This window comes from Thunnus albacares, chromosome 10 (genome assembly GCF_914725855.1).
Source record: "Thunnus albacares chromosome 10, fThuAlb1.1, whole genome shotgun sequence".
Classification (NCBI taxonomy): Eukaryota; Metazoa; Chordata; class Actinopteri; order Scombriformes; family Scombridae; genus Thunnus; species Thunnus albacares.
In genome coordinates, this window is record NC_058115.1 from 20538382 (window position 1) to 20563849 (window position 25468).

Sequence of the window (25468 nt, forward strand, 5' to 3'; positions counted from 1 at the left end):
AATTTTACTGAAATATTACGTTTTCAGTGCAACAAAGTTTTCCACTATAAACTATCTCATTAATCTATATTATAAACCACAAAATACGATTTTCGTGTCATCCTTTTTCTCCTCAAGTTGCCCATTTGTTGCAAAAATAGTCAAACATCTCATGCACTTCATGAAGTCAGAAAGAAAACAACTCTGATCTTTTATGAGAGGAAAATGCGCAGCCTGCAGCCTGTGTGAATGGGAGAACGCAGAGCTCCGCAAAGGCTATTGAATGAGAGCAACAGCAAAGATGGTGTGCACCATGCAGCACAGCCTCCTGCTTTAATTCTCCACCGCGTCGACCACACACACACACACACACACACACACACACACAGCTTTTACACGGCCTCTGCATGAACGGATGGAGCGGCTTCGTTTTCGCCACAGCAGCGATAACTGAAGTCAAAAAAACCAAATGTCCACGGTGTGAATCGGCGCTGTAAGCGAGGGGAAGCGCTCTCACGTTGTGTATCCTGTTGATTCTGCCTGCCGAGCGTTTAGAGGAGCAGAGCTCGTCAGTGGACAAAAAAAAAAGCCTCAGACAAGAAAACCTGGTCGCAGGAGCAACACCGGATGGCATTTCTCCAGGGGTTTGTTTGTAGATAGGACAGTCCAGTGTTTTGACTTGTATTCTTTCTTTTCAACGTTGACTGAACCCCCCCTGGAAAAAAAAAACAACACAAAACCCTGCTCTCCATTTCGCAGCTTTTTTTGCTCCTCTCCTTTGTCACTGTAAAGCGGGTCGTGATTTTTTTTTTGTATACAACATAACGGGATTCATGGTGTGAGCGTTTCCTTTCATCAATGTGCATTGATGTAGCGGAAAACGTGGAGGAGATAAGGTAGGTTAAAGCGTGCTTTTCTTTTTTTTTTTTTTTGTAAAGTGGAAAGGCAACGATAGACATGCACCATAGGCTGATTCCTGGTGTTTATTATATGGGCTCTTTGTCGTGTGAATGTGTTCATAGAGAATTACTAGTTTTCATTGATATCCAATTGATAAACAGCTTGTAGCTCCCACAGCCCATTGTCTCGTCATTTGCCCCCCTCTCTAACATCAAACGCAGCTCTTGTGTTATTGAAGAAGAAAAAAATGTGATTATATGATGAATATTTCTCTCTTCACAGAACCCTTATCTCAGCACCTGGAACCTTTGGTAAGGATTTCATTGAGGACAGTCAGCAATTAAAAGGATTTCGATTCTTGTCTAAATCGGGAATTACACATCCAAACTGGGATCTATGAGCGGAAAAGTGGCGAAGCCTAAAGAAGACAAGGATGCTTCCAAGGGTAAGAGGCGAGCCTTGCCTTGCACAAAGACTGCTTTGCCCCTAAATCACAGGTTGTTGTTTTTTTTCCTCCCCCCTGACGCGGACCACGCACCCATTCATTCCCTGCATGGTGCTCAAATCACCCTTTGAGGTCATTGAAAACAATAGCAGCCACTGATGGTGAGCCATCTCCAGCACGGTGCATGTGGATACTGCTGTTTGAGATCTAAGCAGGTGCTGCTGTAGGCCTATATGCTGCACGATGTGTTGGTTTGAGATCACATGCTTTTACTTGCATTGACTTGGTAATCGTCAAAAACAAAGAGAGGCAATTACACACAAAGCGAAGCATCATTCTGTTGCATACCAGTATTCTACGGTGTCACAGATTGCGATGAAAAAGATTTTTTTTTACACTCAAAGTAACCATTAATGTTGAAATGATGACAGCGGTGTCCCATTGTGTGAGTGGCATCCTGTTGAAATGTCCCTTTGTGTTTCTTGCTCGCACCTTATCCGCATACTGAGCAGCACAATTCTCAGCACATCTGTACAATCAGGGAGTCAGCCTCTTTCGCTCCAGTAGCCCGAGTTTATGACCTATATGGTGTACAAGAATCAGGCCCTTTTACCTCTCATAAAAAAGGAAGTAAACTGCCTATCCATTGCCATGGAGACAGAGCGGAGACAGGGTTGCCAGAGAAACCTGGCGGGACTGATCATCGTAACCGCTCCATACACCGGGGATGTGCACGACACTTTACGCACTGGCGCACACATTACAGCACCTTTGTCTTGATGTTCGGCTTTTCTATGAAACAATTAAGAGTAAATAAATAAATAAATAAATAAATAAAGCATGTGGTGGTTGACAATAAAGCATTTGATTTGCGTCAGTAAATTTGTTTCTATAGGAGACAATTCTCACCTTCCAAAAATCCTACATTGTTCTGTTGTCTTTGTAGTCTTCATTGAAGTCAAGAATCATGACTTTCTATTGCCTGAAGATATTTTTTATGGTCAATGTACAAACAAGACTTTCCTGCGTGTATTATAATAACCTGTATTTACAATGTGGCAGCTCGCCCATTGCAGCCTTCCTGTTTATTTACAGTATAGCGATTCAATTGGATCTCCAGTGTTGTCAGGTTCTGGCTCTCTTTAAGATGCTCGCTACAAATCAATAACGCTAATTGGCTTATTTTGGCAGCACTGCTACAAGTGATGACGTGGCACGTTTATGTTACTATAGGTGGTACATACTGATGACACTACAGATACCACTACACACAGCCGGTGTGCAGAAACCTTTATTTAGTTGCTCTTTACATTTATTTCATTTATAGGTCATTCACGTTATCATCCTCCAGAATTACAGTACGAGCGGCTTAGAGGCCGATAATTCATGGATAATGAACTTTTGAGATACGATTACTTTATCTTTTTATAGCATCTTATTGATGCAGTGTTCACTCACCACCGTCATTCATCTATTGATTAATTGTAACACTCAGCCTTGACAAAACTACATGACCTAAAAAATAATAAAATATCATTTAAGCTCAGTTTAATTTCATGTTTGTTTAAGTCACTTTTTCAAAAATATATACAGTACCGGTCAAAAGTTTGGACACACTTCCTCATTAAAGTGAATGGGAAGGTGTGTCCAAACTTTTGACTGGTACTGTTTGTGATGAAGATTACAGAATAGGCCTTTATTTTATGTTTAGTTATCCCCCTTTTTATGTTAATGATGATGCATTTACTGTACCCCTCCATCAAACTTCTCAGTTTTAGAGATGACAATAATTATTTTATCATCTACCTATCATATACTTTTTAATATTCTACCAGTCCAGGAAGTGCAAAGCTAAATCTGGTGCAGAGCATCTCTTCTCTTTGTGTACCGTCTTTTGTACGCGATCCCTGACATATAAGTGTAATAAAACTAATAATGCAAAAACTAAATAAAACAGCACTGTCAGGATAGAGATACCAGCCTGGCATGTTGTGCTGACAATACAGTGAGAAAAAATATGCTCAAAAGAATTGATTCTAAGATTAACCTCCACAGCAACTTCCCTCTCATCTCCCTCTGGAAATCAATGGCATGTGTGAATGGCTGACTCATTTAAGCCCCGGGGCAGCACTATCTCCAAAACTCCCAGATGAGACAAAAAAACAACCCTTAACCAAGAAAATTCAACAAAGCACGGTTTAGTATCATAGATGCACAGCTGAAAGCCAAAAGCTGATGTGTCTCTGCTGCCTTCCAATTTTAGTGAAGGAAAAAAAAATAAAACTGCAGTTCACTATCCGCATCACTGAGAGGGTCACTCGGTGCCAGCGGCTCTCCATCAGAGACTTGAGTGGCACAGGAGCAGGGAATTGCGCAGGGAAAATCAGTACTGACCCTGCCAGCGCTGGCAACCACCTGTCCCACAAATTATTTCAGGGAAACAGTCCATTAAAGCTGGAACCACCTGCCATCTCCGCAGCTTTTTTTTTTTCTAAAAGCTGTTGGCTTACAGAAGCTTCTGACTGCCCTGCTTTTTCAGACCAGCGATACCCCCACTTCCTCTCATTTATTCGGATCATTTTGAAAAGACTTTTTAGGACTTTTAGGAGAAACAGCGCTTCTTGGAAAGACTGAAATTGAACTACATTTTGAAACCCCCCCCCAAACATTTTTGACATTTTAAGAATGCTGATAAAGTAGTATCCCTTTTGCTGCCTCTCACCCAGTGCATGTTGGGACAGACTCCAGTTCTGAACAGAGCAAACAAAATAGAAATTAAATTTGATGGTTAGAAAACTCTCTAAAAGATTTCTTTGAGAGAAGTTTAGAATATTATAATTAGAATAATATTGAATTAATATATTTCCTCTCTGGTAGTCCTAGTAGTAATCATATTTAAAAACTGACATTTAAACTGTGCAGCCAAAGACATTCTTACACTTTTTGTAATTTCATGACAGAGTATGACAGCAGTGTCCTGCAGTGCTTATAAAGTACAAAAATTGATGTGAGAAACAAATGTTAGTATGAGTGCAAAGACACAATAGAGCACAGAATACACGGTACTTTCTACTATGAAGAATTATATAGTGCTTCCATGAATACTAAGAGTTTCATGTGCAAGAATAATGTTGGCAAAAGTGTGTGTGCTCTTGCCCCCCAGTGCTGCAACTCATGCATGTGTGTTATAGAGTGCGATGGCAGATGGGATAAAGGACCTCCTGGCTCTGTTACTTTTGGAACTGGTGGCCTGAAGACGTCGGCCTGATAGACGGGCCTGAAGCTGCGCTGAACATGCAGTGCTGCGGATGAAGTAATCTGCTTTTCATTTTCCGAGGAGGGGCACACTTTTTTTTATAGATCTCACCAAGGCTGTCTTGCTTAGTGCTTATTATTTTGCCGGCAATATTCACAACTTTGCTGACCAAGTTCTACTGGGCAACATTAGTATTATTATGCCAGCAGAGGATGAGGAGGTCTGACACTCAATAAAAAACTTTAAGAAATATCTCATGATAAAACACTCAGAGTGAAATGAGGATGGTTTTTCTAAGCCGTTCTCATCTTTAAAATAAAGTCAGCCTGACAGTTCCACTTCAATTTGTTGTCAGTGTAAATCCAAATGTATTTGATTCCTCAACAACTTGAATTTGCAGACTATTTATGACTTCCGGGTTGTGCTAGTGAGAAGATTGTGTGGATTTTTTTTTGTTCTGTTAGTATTGATTGTAGCTGTGCCACTGTAAAGCTGTATCATCAGCATACTTTATCAAAAATCTGTTTGAATGATGACTGATACAGTTGTCGGTGTATAAAATAAATAAACCTGGAGACAGAATGCAGTCCTGAGGAAAGCACATGCTGGTGACTATCAGATCTGACAAGCACCAACAAATGATGGCTGAGCCTTTCTGCTAGATTGGATATATCATATATTGTTAAAAGCCAATGAAAAATCAACAAATAATATTCTTGCTTTACACTTGGGTCTGTCCAGATGTTGGTAAAAGGTTAGAATTGCATACTGTTTTTGCAGTTTTGTGCCAGTAATCTGTTTTCTCTTGCGTTGCACAGTCAGTAAGACCATAGCTCATCCTGTTGCCCTAAATGTTTAACAGAAAGTATGCAGAGACACAGAGAGACACGGTGGGGTAGAAGGAGAGGTGTGTGTAGCGGAGCTCCAGTATCAACACCAGTGAATCACGTTGTGTTATATTCACCCTGTCCTTGTGAAGCTAACTTGTTCAGACAAAGTGATGTGTCAAAGCTTGATGTACACACTCTCTCGGCTTTGAAACTCAGTATGATGAACTCTTGTTTACACCTATTAACAGTGCTGCATTAATGCATTGTGCATTAAGTTATTTCCACCTTAACTGGTTGAGGTTCTAACAGTATATTGTAATACTCTCTATCTCATTTACAATCTCGTTTTTAATAAATCCAACATGTAGTTTTATGAACACTTTTCTGCGTGCATTTCTTGCAGGTATTCCATAAATGTTGACAAAGAACTTTGCACTTGCGTCACTCTCCTCAGACTTGGTTTCAGTGCAGTGCATTGACAGACTCCCCTATTGGGTCGTGAGTGTCAGCCAGTGGATTCATGTCCTTCTCAAACTGCCTGTCCGAGCGGAGCAGAAGGCATAAGTCTTGCATATTTGCAGGCAGATTAATTCAGTGCTAGGCCGGCCACAGAACTGAATCAATAGATACCCAGAGAGGAGTTTGGAGCTGCTTCATTAATCACAATGCAGGCAGCTCCGTCCTCCACAACACCGACACCTGCTCTAATTTCGTCTGCAAAGCCGCACACTGCCTACTGTGTTAAAATCTTTCCATTTAATGGCACTGTCATGTTTTATTGTCGTCTCTCACTGAAAGTTTGAGAGATAAATGTAGTGGTGGAAAGAGTACATGCACAAGTACTTATACTTTACTGGCATTTTAGTTAAGTAGAAGCGAAGTTACCAGTGTGAAAAGATATAAAAATACATTGAAACTATATGCAGACTAAAAGTTACTAAGTTTCTGTTTTTAGCTGTGACCAGCAGTTACTGTAGTAGTGGCTCTGTCATGCATCCTACTGTGCATACATTGACAACTTACAGCAATACAGAGTGTTCAGTTTTCATGTGCAGACGCATTCTGTAGTAAGCCAGGAGATTTTCATGTGGGGGTCCTCAAATTCTAATCCCAGGGTTTTGGAAAATGATTCCGAATAAATCTTGAACCAAGTGAGAGGAGGATTTCCTACTATTTGACAGGGTCAGCTTAAAATCATTTCTTTCTCTAAGACACTAACACAAAATTCAGTTCAAGCTTTTTTTTCTTTTATATCCTTCTTAGTGACTGTGCTATCTAAACAGTGAACTTTTTTTGGACTACCGTGTGTACCAACCTGTACCAGTCTTGTCACATACATCATGATTTAGTATTTTTCCAGTGCAAAAAACAAGGTTCTCAGTGTTAAGATTTAACTCAATAACATATTCTTTATAAGAAAATGTACAATTTTGGTCAGGTTATTTCCAATTAAATTCCAGGTTTAAACAGAAGTCAGGTATCCATATTTACATAGAAACAGGTTTTTCGTGCTGTAATCATTCCTCCTGTTCGTACTGGCCATTAGGAGGGTTCAGCTGTCTGAGTTAGTCAAGTCAAATGGCTGTCTTCCAAAGCTACAGTGTGCTCCCTTATAATTCCATTTTCACAGTGTTTTCTTGTTGAGCTGTGTGTGTGTGTGTGTGCGTGTGTGTGCATGCATGCGAGTGTGTGTGATATTCTCTTGATTTGACTAACCTCAATTGCTGAAGCCTCGTATTAGCTTCAGATCAACCTCAGAGTACATTTTGAAACAAAAGAAGTCTTGTGGATTTTTTCCCCCGTCACTTAGATTGAAACCGCATTAGGAAGGGATCTTTAAACGGCCAGTTGAACAGGAGGAGCAAAAAGGAGGAGGAGGAGCTGTTTCATTCTTCATGTGGGCACCTGACTATTGTTTTAAGACAAACTTTGAAATTTTGTGAGCCTATCCTTCAATAAACAGCTACAGTACAAGTCAATACCATATTCCTTGTAATGCATCCAACACAACTAAAAGAGTTTGCTCCAAGTAAACACTGGGTGTTTGTGAGGACATGTTCTGCTGGAAGTATTTGTGGTGTCAGAGTGGTGGAGTCGTTCCCTGTCAGATGCTTTCCTGGTACTGACGCAGATCCGGCCACACTGCCTGGAGGAAACTGGCTCGCCTCGCATCAGAGATCTGCCACTCTCCATTGCTGACTTGCACACTGATCTGTGTTTGGGAACGTTGAGAGCCCGTCTCTTCAATTCCTCTGTCAACTTGGGTTCCTGAGTGACACTGGTGCCCTGTGATTGGTTGTGATTGGCTTCTGGTTCTTGTTCGGGTCGTGTTCTCCGGGATTCTGTACAGTTTGTTTCTTTGAGAAGAAAGTTATGAAGAGGTGCTTCGATAATGGTCAGTTATTGGTGAAATGTAATATTTGCAACGTATTTTCATCCTATCGTTATCTCTTGACTTTGAAATGGAATCATGCTCTGTCTTACGTCATCGCTGCCGAAGTGTTCTGCCACTAAAATCTCTAAATACCTGACTGCTCTGGTGCATTAGTCAGCTTGCTGCTGGTAATCCACAGAGCTGCATGTCTTCTGAGGTGAATGGATTTGTGAGCTGTTCCCTCAATGCCTACTGGAACATGCTGGTCTCTGAGAGTCATTTGCCAGGTCACAGAACCAGTGGACACATGCCACTGGTTCCTCACATGTATAGGTGTCAGTCAGTGATTTCTTGATGTGGTAATACTCCTCAGTAGATACTAAATTCATCGTGTCGTTTGTCTTCCTCTCTAAATATCGTCACACGGAGGGACTGAAGGCTTTTAATCCTTGTTCACAATATGGCTATGTATGTAAAAATATCTGTCTCTCTGCTGAATCTTACTGCTGTTTCACAAACACTGCAATAAGCAGACACAGTAGCAGACACAGTTATGTGTTTATAGTTATTACAGATGAGTGTAATCTCACAAAACCACCCACAAAATGCGTTTTCTTTCGACAAATTGAACTGGAAGTTATTGGGGCCAAACACTGACGGCCTGCTTCAGATTTTTCTGTGGCCCACTGATGTTAAACATGGCTCATGATAATAATCTAATTTATACGCCCGAATTCTTTCATCAAAATAATGGTGCGGATCAGAACTCTGACAAATAGGTGTGGGATTATTACCTGTGGATTTTTGGATTACTGCAATTTTACTTTCAGAAATGCACTCTATGCTACAGTAGTTAATCCCATCTAAAGATAATCCCCCATAATTGTGGTTATGTGTGTCAAACTGCCCTGATAACAATAAATGATGTCTCTCCACAGGGCCAGAACACTGGAATATTTCAAAGTGGGATCGCTGTATTTTTCACTGCACATTCAAAACTATGTCACATAAGGCTTTACGGTGACATCAGCTATATGGGCATTGCTAACCCTTTTCCTATGAATGCTAATACCTGGAAGCCAAATCGAGGTTAGCAGTCCTCATCTTGGCTCAGGGCTTTAATGGGACGAGAAAGTAGAAGGCTTGACGGTTTTTCCAATGGCTTATTATCTGCTAAATTGGATAAAGATGACATCAGCAGAAAATGGCTCTTAAATGTGTGTTTTTATCTTGTCTGCTTTCTATTGCTGCTCTGTGCAGAGTGCACTTTAATGACATTGTCTTTTTTGACAATGATTGTATAGAGGAGATGACAAACGGCAAACAGAATCAATTGGTCCCCATATAATACCTTTGCCAGGTGTGTGACAATCCAACTCTGAGTGCTAATGGGCTCACCGCAGATCAAATGCCGTTAGCCCAACTGAGACGAAGGGAAGGGCTCATCAGTTCAACTGAGCATGTGGCAGCACTGAGTCATTTGTCTGTAAGCTTTCACACCCTAAGCTCACTTTCAGACCTTGTGCAGTATGTGCCACACGCAGTTCTGCAGGAGCTGAATACCACAGATGTCATCTTCATTTATCTCCAAACAGAATGAAGCTCCACTTAAGGTCTGGAAAACTTGAAGTGGATATTTTTGGAAAGGCCTGTGTGGTTCTTATAGATGTAGCAAGTCCTTCAAGAAAATTTCATCATGTTTGCCTCAGACTACTCAGGCTCAGACAAATATGTTTTTGAAAAACATATTGCAAAAAAAGAAGTAACTAACTCATACTTAACGTCAATATATCATAGTTTTTAGTTTTTTTCCATGCAGAACTACGTTATCACAGAGAGCTCTGAAGGCAGAGAGAATTCACAGAAGCAATTACAGTATCCCAAGGTTACCATAGATGCTGTCGTCATCCAAGACAACCTGCACAGAGCCTGTTGGAACTGCAGCACCCTTGTGCACAATCATTGTGAGCTCAAGATTGAAGGGAGGGACATTTTGTGGTCAGAGTGTCACCGGTGAAATATTTCTGAGCAAAGTCAAGGTCTCAAAATCATGTAGTGTACAAAGGTTTTATGGCTCGCCGAAGTCTATACTTTAAATCATGCTCAGGATTAATAGTTGCTCTGGACATGAACTAATTAAAGTTGGTGAAAACTATAAAGGGGATTAAGGCGATGTAAGAAAGGGAGGTGATAAGGTTGGACCAGTGGTAATAAACAGGAGCTACAGGCTGGAACACAGCAGGCCTTGGTATCTAACTGGCCAGCAAGCCTATGTAGTGCTAATGGTAAGGGCAGATGCTTCTATTTTGAGCAGGATGTAGATGGTGATTGGTAGTTTCTTAACTTTGAGCACAGCCCTAAAGTCTGTAGCCATAATTCACCAGGAAGACACCAGAACCCCAGACCACCTTCCCCTCTGCACACATGCAGAGAATAATTAACAGGATTACCCGTTTCCTGCTCTCGCCCAATCTAGCAGCTTATTTCACAAGGAAGTTACGAATAGGGCCTCACATCTGCTTGCGTCAGTGTTCCACCTCAGCAGCTCACTGGTTATGAGGAGAAGCATCAGTGTGGAAAGCAGAAGGGAAGTCCTGAGCTGACCTGGTATTGGGCAAATCAAGGTCATTTTTTAGGAGACTGGTAATGGCTTCAAAGGTCTGATCCATTGTTTCCTGTAACTCATGTTGCTTTGGGTAAGCTAAACCTGTTCCTTAATGTGCAATATTGCATGGAAGTGACGTGTGTGGCAGCACAAACAAAATAGCAGCCAGAAGTTTCAGTTAACGATATCCACACTAACAATGAGCAGGAAGGCGAGGTTCCAGCAGGTTCAGGTTTAAAGATACAGTAGTTTTGAATTAACTTTAACGACTTTGTGCTGATGCACCACATTGGCTGAAAACTGCTTTTGAATTTCGTAATTTTGTTCATACAAGAGATAAAGAGAGAACATATCTGTCCTGTCTCCGTGGATATTATACAAAAATAATTGGACATTGTACTATAGGAAACAATTAAAGGAAAGCTGTGATACAAGCTATATTTTCCTAATGCAGAGCTGTTCAGTCGTCAGACATACTTTATATAAATCTGACTGCTTTTACCAAAATTTTAGGCTGGATGTGCACTGTATGCAGGAAAATGGGATTGGATATTAATACTTCTGAACACCTGAATCTTAATGTGGATGTTACTTAAATCATGACCACACTTGTTTGTTGTAACACGTAACAATTGCAAGAATATCCAACTGAGACACTGAGGAGAATGTTGTTGCTATAACACCAAATAGTTGCATACGAAAGTCGTTCATGTATGAGGTAAGGTTTAGAGTTGCTATGTAACAAGCTGGCGAGTTTGGCTGAGATGAGAAGATGTAATCGCTTTATATGGCAGGAGATGGAACTATGAGGAAGAGTAAGCAATATCAGTCTCTGATCATTAATTAAGTTCTTGACTGACCCCGCTACCTTCACCAGGCTGCCATGCACTCTGAAGGTTAATACTATTGACCATATTGATCTCTTGGTCACTCACTCAAAATAGCAGTTTCATTAGACTGGAGATGTAGACAGTCTCAAGAGTGATGGCAGAGGATTCAGGGTAGTAGCGTGTGTTTGTTCGACTTCCACGTGTCTTGGCTGACGGGAAGGAGGGGTCGACACAAACTAAATATTGTTGTGCATTAGTGCAGTAATGAAGATGGACATTATTACTGACGTCTTCAGAGATGGCTGAATGGCTGTTATGACTATTATACAGATACTGAGAGGGGGACAAAAGAAAGAACCGCGCCTAATTTGAAGGCATATATATGTACTGTATAGGTTCATGTCTTTGGGTCATGTTTAATGTCTGGAGTGACCGGGGCACTTAGTATTGGCTTCTCTTGAGCTGGAATATGAAAGATGATTTAAAGCAGAAAGCCATTAGTACCATTCCTCAGAGAAAGCTCATTCATTCAGCATTGATGAGGACAGAGGATGGAAGGGTAATACATTCAGAGTGATATATTCAACAGGGAGAAAAAGATAAAAGAAATTCAGATAAAATGGCGGACAGTTAAAAGCACAATATATGAAACCCTGAAGTAGTAAACCTCTCCATTGGAATGTTGGTGTGTGCCTTAGCGTGCGTTTGTGTGCTAATTTCAGTAATATTTTAGCACTCACTGTGTGAAAATGATGAAGCAAGTGTTAAATGTGAGTGGGCTTTCTATTTCGAGGATGTTAGAAAGAATAGGGAAGAAAGGCATTGTTAAGAAGACTGCTAAATATAGCAGCAATCCTTCACTGGTCCCTGAAGCCAATTTTACACAGTCTGGAGCAGTGAACATCACGGCTGCGCCTGCCTCCTTCTCATCAGGGAGACATCATTTACATAATGAGACGCTGCCACGGCAACAAAGCCCCAATAAGCACGGGAGTCGTCAGTCGTGGGGGTGGATACCAGGGGGGTGGATACCAAGGTGCCTTCCTAACATGCACACTTGATGCGCTGGGGGGCTACATCACTGTGAACGTTGTCACAAATGCACACACACACGAACATACACTTGGAGCCTGGGAGACAGAGTCCGTATGGAGAGACACACTTAGATAATAAAGGGTGGGAAGGCAGTAAATGAGTGGTCCACTGGGATGGGGTTGGAGGTGTGTGTGCCTGTTTTGGGGGGTGTGAATATGTGATATGTATGTTACACAGTGCTATGTGTGGAAATGTTTTGGTGTGTTGGCATAATAGATAGTTTTAAAACCTCCTACCTGATGTGTGTGACAGCACTCAGTCACTAGTTGTTGTCTTAAGAACAATTGGTTTATATCTTATTTATATGATATTTAATGGGTTCCACTGGATTGTAAATGACCTTTTCTGATGCACCAACTTTCCCTCACCTTCCATATATTTCATATACTTTCCCCAGACCAAGATTTAGCTTGCTGTATATACGTACAGTAAGTGGGTAGAGAGACCAAGAGAAACGGTGATAGTGATAGCACTGTAGAAGCAAAAGGAAAAGCTTATTCCAGTGTGCGTGTTTTGTAGCAAGATTGCATTCTGTCTTTTGGTGCTACTGTCAGCATGAAATTTGTATCTCTGCCTTTTCTGTGATGGATTTCTGTCTGTATGATTGCACAGTGTCAAAGTAAAACCTATCACGAAGAGGGAATAAGACTGAAAGCTGAATTTTCGGCATCATGTTTCACTCAGTAGAACTCCAATTTAATTCTAGTATTTTCTAGTTGTGCTTGCAATTAATACAACAGTTTGAGGAAAACTATAGTTTCTTGACCAATATCGAGTTTTACTATTATAAATACAGGCAGCATTCAAGATTGACTATACAGATGGTAAAGTTGCTCTGTACATTTTTTTTTTACACACATTGGTGCTGTAGTTCCATAAACCTTAACTTCGCCTCACAGTCAGAAGAACTTTGGCTAGACTTCAGCTTGGTTCAGTTTCCTACCTGACAAACTTTTCTTTTTGTTTTGTCAGATGTCACCAGAGATTCTCTGTGGTGAATGATCACATCATTTTCAATATAATTAGATGAGACAAGTCACTGCCTACACTGCAGTACAGAGAGGGGAAGATAAAGAGATGAAGAGAGAAGCAAAGGAACGAAGAGACGGCGCAAGAGAGAGAGAAAGAGAGATGGCAGCCAGTGATCTAACAGTAATCTATGACAGCAGAACTGGCCACCATAAAGAAGATGAACAGTGCTGTGGGCGAGATGAAAAGGTTACACGCAATAACGACAAAACACTTCAGCTTTGCTTAAAGGTTACAGTGGAAAATTAGGACATGGACGATGTTAAATTGCTTCAATTCCTTCACTTACTGTGGTTACTTTGAATAATACCTTCTAAAGTAATCATAGCAGTTTCATTTCTGACTTTTATTCATCAGTCGTCATTTCAAAACAGCAGATGAGCTACAGTTCACTGGTATAAATGACGTAGTGCTAAAAACTCATTAATAGTGAGTAGTCGACCCTTGCTTTCTGACCTTTACAGTATGTCATGTCCCCGTGTTGAGGGTGCTGTGCAGTCATTACACAGCCAACACATTCTATATATTCTTTGTTTGTGCGCTCTGTTGTACTATTCATAGTACAAAGACCTTTGTATCTCAGCAACCTTTAGTACATGTCTGACAGTGAAGGAAATACACTGTGACCCCTAACCAGCTGAGTCTGAGATGGGTCCTCATTTTCACATGATGGTCTGTTTGTACATGTCTATATATGTGTGTGTGTGTTTGTGTTTGTGTGTTCTCTGTCTGGTCTGCCAGTGTTATCTCAGGATTTTGCAGAGCTCTCTCTGTCTTTGGCTGTACTCTGTGAATCAGAATGGGAGGCATCTGGTGTTTGTTTATAGCCCAGATTAGATTTTTCTTTCATGTTTGTGTATTGTCATAGTCCTTTGTGTGCTGCATATTGTGTTGTACGTGTGGATCTATATGTGCATGTCTATATACAATTATCGGCATGTTGTCTGGGGCTAGTAAAGCATTGCAGATGTTTACAACTGGAAAATTAGCACCACCAGCTGCTATCTTGACAACCCAACTCCAAATATTTGCATAACAGCAGTGGATGGAAACGTGCATTAATTTGAAATTTCATATGCTTATTTTCTAGAAATTCAATTCACATTTGCGCTACATTTGAATGGAAATCTATCTAGGCTTAAAGACTGGTGGAGCAGGCAGCATATTGATATGCAAAACAGTGATTAAGGGTGTGTCTACATCCATTTGTGGCTAATTGTGAGAGTGGAAATAAGGCTTGTACATGTGCGTCTAGTACCACAAGGACAGAGCCACATGTACGCATGGCTTCATAAATCTGGTGAAAAGAATGCATTTACATATTTCTAGGTTTGTGCGTACACACAGTTTTAGTCATAAGAATCTACACAGAGATTTATGCATTCGCTCCTAGCTTTCCTTTTCTTGCCTGTCTTGAGTTGTACATACACTGACCAGAAAGAAGAGGGACACTCTGCTATCTGCTTTATGCATCTACACAAATAGTATTGTGTAATCTTGCCCATAATACACTTCAGTGCACTTGAAATCTAACATTCACACTGGAGCATGAATAATGAAGGACACACGAATGCACTCACTCATTTCCATATAATTACTGTACATGCCTTGGTGCTCATGTTACCAGTGAAAACATCCTTATAACAGGTAGACTCTTTATATTTGAATACATTTTGGTTTTTGATTCAAAGTGCTGTAGGACTTAGGGGGTTTTGGACTGTTTGTCAGAGAAAACAAGCAAATTGAAGACATCACCGTAGCCTCTGAGAAATTGTAGATGCCATACCACACAATTTTTTTCACATTTCATAGACTAAACAATGAATTGATAAATTGACCAAATAATCAGCAGATTTTTCCACAATGAGAATAATTGTTACTCGCAGCCCCGAAGTGTTGAGTTAAGCAGTCCTGTAACAATAACAATCCACTGAATGCCATTACCTCTACACACTCATGCTGCTGCAGCAATTTTTTATCATAAGTGTGTCTGCTAAGAAACTGTATTTGGACCCTGTGGGCATTTTTGATAGGATGAACAGAATGTGTTGTTAACACTGTGTGGAGGCAGTCCTCACACTTGCTCCAGAATCAGTCATCACATCCATTAAAAAAAAGCACTTGCATGGCTGCTTTGTTGTGAGACACAGGAAAGTGAAAATATTATTTTTGTCTCTCAGGTCAGTGAACTTTATTCTTTGTGTGTTATATTTGCCTTCTTGTTGTAATTTTAAAGAGAAGAAAGAAAAAAAGTCAACCCCTGGCAATTTGATACTCTTCCATAACAAGCTAGTGGTGCACAATTCCGTCCTCTACCATCCCCCGACTACGCACAACATCCTTTTTTGATGCAGATGAAAATGGCTATGATGCATCAACATTCTTCACTTTGGTAGTAGATTGCCTAAAGCTCTTATGGTCCAAACAAAGTATGCATAGTACAGTACATTGATTTCACATTTTCAACTGTATTCATTCATTCAGCCATTCATGGAGTCTGCGGGTTGCTCATTTTCAGAGTAGGACATGATGCAGTAACCAGTCCTGTGGTTTCAGGAAGTGTTTAAGTATGATGCTTACAACATGTTACCATAAAAATGCATAGTGTCCATCAGCTAAATGTGTTGTAATCATGGGAGGTTGTGCATAGTGTGTGTGTGTGTGTTTGTGTGTGTGTGTGTGTGTGTGTGTAAGGGTTGTGTGGGTTGGTGGGTGCTCAGCACTCCATGCTGTAAAGCTCTGAGGGACAGATGGCTGCTCAGTCTTAATATGAGTTGTTCTACCGGTCTCTTGTCTTTGGCTCCGGGTCTCCATCCTGTCTTGGCTGCAGCATTACAGCATTACATAGATACCCAACCACCCATACAGTACACACACACACACACACATACACACACACACACTTGGAAGTATCTGGGCTCCTTTTACCTTCAGGGTAACCAAGCTGCCTACTCTGCAATAACCACTAACCCTGCTGCTGCAAGTGACCTGACCCATGCTGGAATCCAAACCAACACGCTAATCGCTGCGACAGGGTACTGGCTCAGCAGGTTTTTTCATTAAACTTAATGGTACCATGTTACTTTACAAGCTTATGAAAGCCTATGGAATATTTTCAATGTTGAAACGTCATAATATAGTTAATGAAAATTTAACACTTTATTATGCAAGATGTGTATACTGCTGACATAAAACGGTCTGAACTGTTTTACTAAAACACAAATGAATCATGAATTTTTACTTAAACACTTTGTGAGTTGCTCTTCACTGGAGTCATTAGAGTTTGCAGGTACTGTACATTAAAGAGTGGCACAAGTCTTGTGAACATGAAAGATTGTGATGTGTTCTTCCGAAATCTCATTTAGGATTTTGCAATAAAAATAATACTTTATATACAATTTTTCAGATTTCAATGCTGTTTATAGCATGGTAACTGTCCCTTTAATATCTCTGGTAACATTTTGGGCAGTGTTGAAAATCAATTAGCAGTACTGCTTCAGGGCAAATCTTTGCATGATTTTGGCATCAATTATGTGTTGAAATAATTAATTAAAAATGTTTATTTCACTAGATTATCCAAATAGAGACCATTTTGTTTTTGTTTTTTTCTTATTTTGACACAGTTTCTCAACTGAATTTTCAAATTAGTCAAAAAGAAAAGGAGAAAAAAACAATAATGAAAAAGAAAATATAGCCACATAATAAATTAAATCAATAGAGTTCGACAATAAAGTTTGACATGAACTTACGGTCTTTTGATTAAGCAACTTGCTTGTTGGTTTTTTGTAAATTATTATGCAAGTCCTTTTCAATCTCATTTTAAAATGAATACAATAGCTGTTAGTGCATTAATTTTACTATAATTTAATGAGTAATACATGCCCAAATTTTTCAGGTGCAGCTTTGTATGTAAAAGCTTTGTAATCTTGATTAGCGTCTCTATGCAGCATCACTACTTTGTACAGCCATTTGTTGTTCTCAGAAAAAAAAATCACCCCACTGAACTGCATGTTAGAAGGCAGTCCAGTAATTAGCTGCTACCTTAATAATCAGGCACTAATTACCACCAGATCATGAGCACAAATTGAATGAAAGACGCGGTGCAAATTTGCTCGGCGTAAAAAATCTTGCCCAAGTGATCTCCAATTTACAGTATAGAGACAGTGGAATGATGGGAAATGGTTATATTCCCAAGTTGCGGTGAAATTAATGACTGCTGCTCCAGCTCTTTTCACCCTGCTCTGAATAAATCTAAAAACCCTGGCACACTGCGTATACATTTGCATGTGTGTGTAGGTGTGTTAGGGTGCAGAAGTATTTTCATTCAATCATCTCTGTGCTCTGTAGCAGATTTTGAGACAGATAAAAAGCTTGGGAGTATATACATGAGGTACAGCACTTTTCTCTCTTTGCTCCTAACAGTCTTAGTATGAACACGTACACAAAAAAACACAGACAAACCCAGCAGAGGATATGGGTTGACATGCAGGTGTGTACCTCATCCTTTGATTCTTACACGTTTACAATGTAAAACAAGTCACGCGTTATGAGGAGTAACTTTAAGGGATTCAAGCGTGTGCACGTGCTCAGTATAGATACATGTCATATAACTGAAAACTAAACGTCATTTTATTACAATATAAACAGCCGCATCACTTGTTGGCTTGTTGACACCACATCCAGGAGAATACCAACAATACAGTAAAGCCTCAGTAAACCTCAGCCGCAATAATCGTACCCTCCCCTTTAAAATGTGAAATCCAAATCGAGCCCAGACATAATTACAGTGCTGGTGATGTTATGTTTCTCACCCGCTTTTCAAAACTATTTTGAGCTGAACTTATTAAAGCTGTGCCGCCACTAATTAAGTTGTTTGTCTTTGCAAAGCGATCTCCGCCTGCCCACTGCTGCTTACTAATGAGTAGTTGTGTCACGGCACCCTGCCTGCTGATTGAAGGGGAGATGAAAGCAGAAATATGGAAGAAAAATGACCCGTTGGTGGCAGATTTTTCTAACAGGCAGCGCTGAGGCTATCGTACAAGTCGCTAAATTGTGCCAGTTTAGGCTTGTTAACAGGCAGTTGTGTGGGTGTTCTGAAGGTTCCCGTGGAGGTTGTAGACAACACAGGTTTTCTTTCTATTGAGAAGCACTGAAGTTCAAGGAGAAATTGAGCAATGCTGTTGCTCACTGGAGTCTTATTCATTAAAATTATACAATTAGGAGTAAGAAAAAGTATACTAGTATAAGAGATACTCCGCTCAAAATCTTTTGATTAACAAACACTCATTCCCTGTGGGCTTGAAACATAGCTTTAAAAAGTTAGTAGATTGCGTCTTTAAGGACAGTGACTGTGAACAGCTTAAATTAGATTCCATTGGCAGCAAGTTTTCATTGCGGAAAAGTTTACAAAACATCATAAAATGTTCATAAAAATCTCTCATAACACTCCTGCAGCCTAATCCACTTCTTCACTCTCCATCTGTATGCTCAGTATGTTGCAAAGACTCATAGTTTTACTAAAATATGGCTAAAGACTGGTGGGGCTTTATGGAGGCCAATAAAGGGACACTAAAGCAGTGTATTTACTCATATTTTGGCTAAACAGGCAGAGCGCACAGATGGAGAATGGAAAAGTGTTTTGTGCTGCAGGAGTAGTTTGAAAAGTTTCTAAGGACATTTTAATACTTTTTTCTACCCAGAAACTTGTCAATTTTGGAATCTAATTGACTTTAGTTAAGCAAGTTAAGCAGTTCTTCATAGTAGAGTAAACTTCATAAAGTCCAATGAGAGTTAAAAAAAAAACAGAACCTACTATAATTCTACAATGATAAGGTTAAATGTTTTTCTAGTTGATTTGAATTTCCTAAACCAAACAGAATCATCAAATTGTGCTAGGTGTACAATAACCTGCCGTTTGGGTCAGTTTTTGTTATTACCATAGGACTGACTAGCTTCAGTGCTTGTTATTGTAGTTTCCTGTGGGAACTTTTTTTGGGAAGTTTTTTGGCACTGATCTCTATCCAAGTCCTTTAATATTGGGTATCTGCTGATACCAAGGCTGATAATATTCTTACATTTATCTGCAGTAAATGACACATCTGCTAAGCTAGAACCATTTTAACTGGCGAACGTGACGACAAAATGCTACTGGAATGCCTTGTACACTGCTCTTTGCGAAACGCAAAGAGCCCTGATACTAAGCTGAGGATTGGCTCAGGACATCTCTAGTGGAAGTCTGAGCTTTTCTTTTGAAGTATCAGTGTTTGAACCTTTACCTCAGACCGTGTAAAAGCAAACCCTCAGAGGCCGGGGTTGTGTGAGCTTGTATAGACCTAATGGCTTTCCCATCTGCTGTGTCTGGGTAGCGCTGGGCTGAAGGGGGGGGGGCCCGTTTTCCTTCATGTCATCTAATACACAACATGGAGGGAGAAGGAGAGCAGGCAGGTAATTTTAGCTTATTTTAAAAGACATTACTGGAAAACAAAGTGTGAGTGTGTGCATGTCTGATTGAGTCCTCGATAAGTTCTCTGTGTGACTGTATGTGTTCTGATATAAATTAACGTTTGCCGGCAGTTGCATGTATGTGATCTAGCGTGAATATTCTAGCGTGAATGAAGTCACAGCGTGTGGTTACACGCAGAATTATCTACTCACGCTCATTCTTATTCTCAGAATCTGGAGGCACAGTGTCACCTCTCGGATTACTACAGATGAATGCTGCTTCTGTTAAATGAGAACAGAGGGACATGCTCGCAATCAGTTCAAATAATTGTAATTTTACTGATTTCTGAGATTCTACATTTAATTTTTTTGTCAGTGGAAAAGATAAGCTATGGCTGCTGGATTGACTGAACTCAAAGTGAGCCTGCATAGGATTAATTTTGCCCTTTTAAGGCAGTAAACTGTGTATAAAGGGAAAACAATGTTTTTTTTTTACACACGTAGCAGAAATTTCACGTGAGTAGCCCCCAGTTACTGTGCACAGCTGTATGACTGCTAGCGTCTGCTAATGTATGGTCAGGGTTTGCATGACAGAGGCCTGTGCATGTGGTCTTGCAAGGTTACTTCATGTGACTCTTTTGGCTGGAGGCCTCTCTCTCTCTCCTCTCGCTTCTCCCCGTCTCTCCCACTTTGAAGCGTGCTGTGCTGTAGGATGCTGTCTGAGCCAGCAGCAGTCTGAATGCTGATGAATGTCTGCACAGATAACCTGCGACTGATCTCACTGTCTCCTGTCAAATTTAACCCCTCTTTAGCCAGGCAATTTTGAAAAAGAAATGAAGAACCTTAGCAGGGTGATGGAAGGCAACACGTGTAGCACTTAATAGCTGCTCAGAATAACAGCAAGTCTTGCAGTTTTGGCAAATGAATAGTTTCAGTTTGGGGATAATGTCTTGTTAAAGAGCATTTCAGTGATAGTCTCTTGACAGAGAAAGAAGTAACTCACACTGATTTTTCAATAAATGCTTCAGTAACAGTCCCACTTCTATAATCCTCAGAAAACTCTTCTAGACTTTCTGTCCTCATCTTTCCTTTCTCCTCACACACCACTTACTTCTCTTTCATCACTCCAAACAACTTCTAGCAGCACATTAGTACTTTCTTTTTTAAATCTTTCTGCATGTCTACTTTACTTCTATCACTTCCATTTCAACTCGCTCTCTTTACATCGGACTCAGAATAACACTCAGCTCAACGGCTCCTCTTCCTCCTTCAGCCACACTTAGATTTCACGTTGCCAAATTTTATGTCGCTCTGGTGGCCAACGAGCTTGCGACATCCCGGGCCAGGATTTTTACAGTGTCCTCTCTTTGCTGTTTACATCGGCGCTGGTTGTCTGAGTGCAGGGTGAGCAGTAGTAACTGCGTCTGGCGTGCAGTCATTATGCCTGCTGTTAAAATATCAGCTCACGTAATAAAGCAGGACTGGCTGACAGTTCACGCCATGAACCCTGTTAACCTCTTACATTGACTCTGCATAGCATGTCATGACCTGACATTGTAGAAACTATTGTAATAGTTTTCCAAAAACAAGGGTAGAGCAGCTGTACACAAATGCGATCCAGTTTATGGACAAATAAAATTCTTTATATTGAATTTTACTTGTTTGGGTAGTTTTTTTTAGCCATGCTATTGGCCTGGCTCTAAAAAAGGCAATGTCCATCGGTCAGTCTAACACTTTGGTCCAGACTAAACAACTGAACTTGAACAACTTTTGACTGGATTGCCATGAAATTTGTTATCCATGGTGCCATGAGGATGAATCTTAATGACTTTGGTGATCCTCTGACTTGTCCTCTAGTGCCACCATAAGATTCATATTTGTGTTTTTGAGTGAAATGTCTCAACAACTATTAGATGGAAATTTGGCACTGGCATTCATGTCCCTTTCAGGACGAATCGTCGTAACTTTTCACCGTGTTTCATCATTCTCATCAGCCTCAGCTGTACTTTGTGTTTAGTGTGAAGTAGCTTGTTAGCATGCTAACATGCTAAATTGAAATTATTTAGAGCCTACATGGCAAACATTATACCTGCTCAACATCAGCTAGTTTACGTTAGCATTTAGCTACGTATAAACTCCTGTTTTTCTGTTGTCTACTTGTTGTCGATTGCAGGCACATTGCCCCGTATAATGTAGGAGACAAAATTAGCATCAAAAACAAAAACCTCACATGCACATGAAGTGATGTGATTTACATGAACAAAAGCAGCATTTGTTTCCAATATATTAAAGAACTGGGCCGTTAGAATCAGTGATAGCCAACATGGCTGAACATGCAATTAGAATAGCATCAAAAATTTTATTTAAGCTGTGGTAAAAGTTGAGCATCACATTCCTGCACATTTCTTCCAATGCATATTCTTTTGCCAAAGAATGGGAAACTAATGGGAACTTCAGCTAAATTACTAAGCTTTAAAATTTGATGCTTGAAGAGAAACACACTCCTTTCCAACACTAGAAACTATTATGTAGAACAATATATCATATTATTTAAACACTGGATATCTGCTCCCGGCCAGTGTACTTAGAGAAGGGGCTCTCTCTCTCTCTCTCTCACACACACACACACACGCACACACACACTCATCCCTCCATCACCTCACCGCTGTGTCACCGTCTTAAGTGTTCTGGGATTCTGTCATTTTTAAGCCTCACTGACTTGTCCTGCTGTTTTGCACTCTGCTTGATCCCCACACATTCATCAGGTAGTCACATGCTTCCCTGTGACATCACTCCATACAACTGTTGCCCAAACAAACAAAAAAAAGTTTTTTCTTTGAAGGGTTTGCTTGTTCACACGCAATCAGTGCATGTGGAGCAACAGTGACAGTAGCAACACAAGGGTGTAGATCCCAGGGTGCACTGGGAGTGCTTGAGGAAATGTAAGCAGCTTAAGCAGTCCATGATGTTGTCATCTCTTCTCAGCTGAGCTCCCAAAATAACAGGCCCTCTGGGTACAGACTGGCAGAGCTGAGCAGGGGACAGTCAACAGACAGACCCAGAACAACTCGGCCCAGATTAGACCAGATCAGACTACCCCAGTTACTCAGTCCACTTAAGCTCAAACTGGTCAATCTAACCTTGCAAAGCTGAAGTTATTCCAGCAGAGTATGCCTTCATCTGGTATGATAACTCTCAGAAACCTGCACCTCTCAGCCCGTTTTCTGAATGCCTGAATGCAGCAGGCAATTTTCCGTAAAGCCCTGTCTTGCGCCAAATCACTGGGGCTCACGTGTTGGGCAATTGTCTTTAATGAGCATGCTCTCTGCCCGGGCCTAGTAGCTGGTGAGGTGGTCGTGTTGCTGGTGGCAGGGGAGATAGGATTAACGTCTCTCTCTTTCTCTTTCACAAACACCCACATACACACCAACTAGGCCCCATTAAGTGGCTAAGTGTGTCGGAGAAGGAGGGCCTTACACTTCCACTGAGACGGCAGACAGAGAAAAGTGTTTAAGTCTCCTTGCTGCCCCCCTTTCTCCCATCTAGGTCATAATGTAGGCTAGTATAGGCTAGCCTATGGATACATTCTAAGTATGGAAATGCACAGCATGTGTGTGTGTGTAAATGGGGGATTGGCATGGAATGATTTACTCTTTGTGTGTCACCTGTGTATGTGATGCAACACGTATAGTATATATGAGTCCCGGTGTTTGATGTCATGTGCGGTTGTGGAAGTATGAATAGTGTGTTATGTTTTAGCATCTTTGTCACCTCTGATGCAGCACTGGAGGGGTATGTGGATGAACTCATTCTCACCTGTAAATTTTTCGCTGAATTATTCATGACTGAGAGCTAAACTGGATGGAGCTGACAACAAGCTATTTCTGGAAAGTCACATTCAAATATTACAAAGAAAAAAGAAATCTCTTTCATATCTGTTGCCATGCTTTTTTTTGAGGTATTTTGTTCTTTATTTGGCAAATTTACTACATATAACATGTAAGGAGGAGAGTAAGAAATATTATTGGGGCTTTTGATTCTTGTTGCCTCTATTAGTAAATCATGTCCTTGGTGTTGAGAGCTAACCTGTGAATATCTCTCTCATCTCTGCAACTGATGGTGAAAAATACATACAGAGTGTGTGATCATGGGTACAGATGAGGACTGGAGGCCTGATCATATCTGTCCTTTCCCTATTTCTGTGTCTCTAATGGAGAATGACATATAGCAGTGAAGGAAGAAGATGAGATAAAGCAATTGAGTGACAATTTCAGATCTATATCAGACCTGGTTGGCTGTCATGCAAAAAACATGTTGACATATGTTGCCAAAAACATTGGTAACGCTTTATTTTACTTTTAATTTTATACCAATTTCCTGGAAATGTTCTGAGTAACTTGCAGGTATTTAACGATTAATTTTTAGGGTATTTTACAGAGATGGTGATGCAATTTGATACAAATTATGATTAAAAAAAACAGCAGCATGTAGCTCTGTGTGTGAAACTACATATTAGCATATTAAGTTGTCTCTAATAAACTCTTTAACAGTCACAAAAAACATTAGATACATTTTGGGGCACCATGGATGGCACAGTGGTGACATTTTCACCTCTGGTAGAGGTTAAACTCCCAGCAGGTCTGTTTCTAGCTTGGCCAGACACCCTATCAAACACAATTGGCAAGTTTTGTGTTGCCATTCAGGAATCATATGTGTATCCATGTGCATCAGAAGAGACACTTGGCAGTTTACTCCTTACCCTGGCTAACAGGTTAACAGTGGGAAAAAGACTGTAGTTCAGGGAGATTCAGTCATTCTCAATTGGGACAAAAAGGGAAAGAACAAGTAAATATGTGTATTTTTTAATGAAAAATGCTTTTGACAGCAAAAAAGAAAAGTTTTTGACTTTAGTGTTTGACACTTTTGTGTTTGACTTTCAACATCAGCATTACGTAAAGTATACTATGTCTTTTCTTGTCTCTATACATTTCCCCAAGGTGAGAAGCCTAATTGCAACCATCTCATCAGCTCACACAGTCCCTCTGGCCTGTTGTAAAACTCAGCTCTCTTGTTGCCAGCATTCAAAGTCTACCATCCATTTTAGTTGTCAAACCCAAGGTTGTGGTCAGCTGTTGCACTGCAGAACCAGATTTATTTAAGGCATTGATTGGTCGCTAAGTTATCAACATGCTCCCAGCCTTGGAGGGCCATGTTCACAGTTTTGCTCCTTCAGAGTGTCATTACACCTGTTTACAGCACAGGTCAGGGGGCAGGGCACTGAGCAGGCTTGGTGGAATGCGAAGGATGAGGAGAATGTCGATGGATGACGTGATACTGTGTTGATTGCTCCTGCGGTATTTGACTTATCTTTGGGTTGTAGTGCTTTTTTTGTGGGTGACCTCTGAGGTGCCAGGGTGTGACAGGTGGAGGCAGAAAGAAGTGGGTTCCCACGACTTGGCAGAAAAGGTTGTGGTTGTCATTGTGGTTACATAGCCCCACTTTGCTATATTTAGTCCTCCTTGGCTGCCAAAGGTCATTTGTCTGTAAGAAGAATGGCCTTTCAAATATTTTTAAACAGCAGGCTCTTTGAATCTGAATTTGGTATAAAGATATTTTAAGTGTAGTTTTCAGAGACTAAAGTCAGCATGCTGTCTTTTTTCAGTCTGTCTCTGTGTCTCTCCCAT

The 25468-nt window shown here is 40.5% G+C and overlaps 1 protein-coding gene across 4 annotated transcripts in view; it reads left to right on the top strand.

Annotated features, from left to right (window-relative positions):
• Positions 1 to 25468, top strand: part of fgf13a (fibroblast growth factor 13a) — a 117488-nt gene that overhangs the window by 8795 nt on the left and 83225 nt on the right. For 3 of the 4 annotated variants that reach the window (XM_044363267.1, XM_044363269.1, XM_044363265.1), the window contains exon 2: positions 1162 to 1324. In XM_044363267.1, coding sequence (XP_044219202.1) covers positions 1276 to 1324 — 49 coding nt within the window. In that variant the 5' untranslated portion in view covers positions 1162 to 1275. Of the gene's footprint in view, positions 1 to 250; positions 876 to 1161; positions 1325 to 25468 lie in introns of those variants that run through there. The other variant, XM_044363266.1, reaches the window with a different exon arrangement.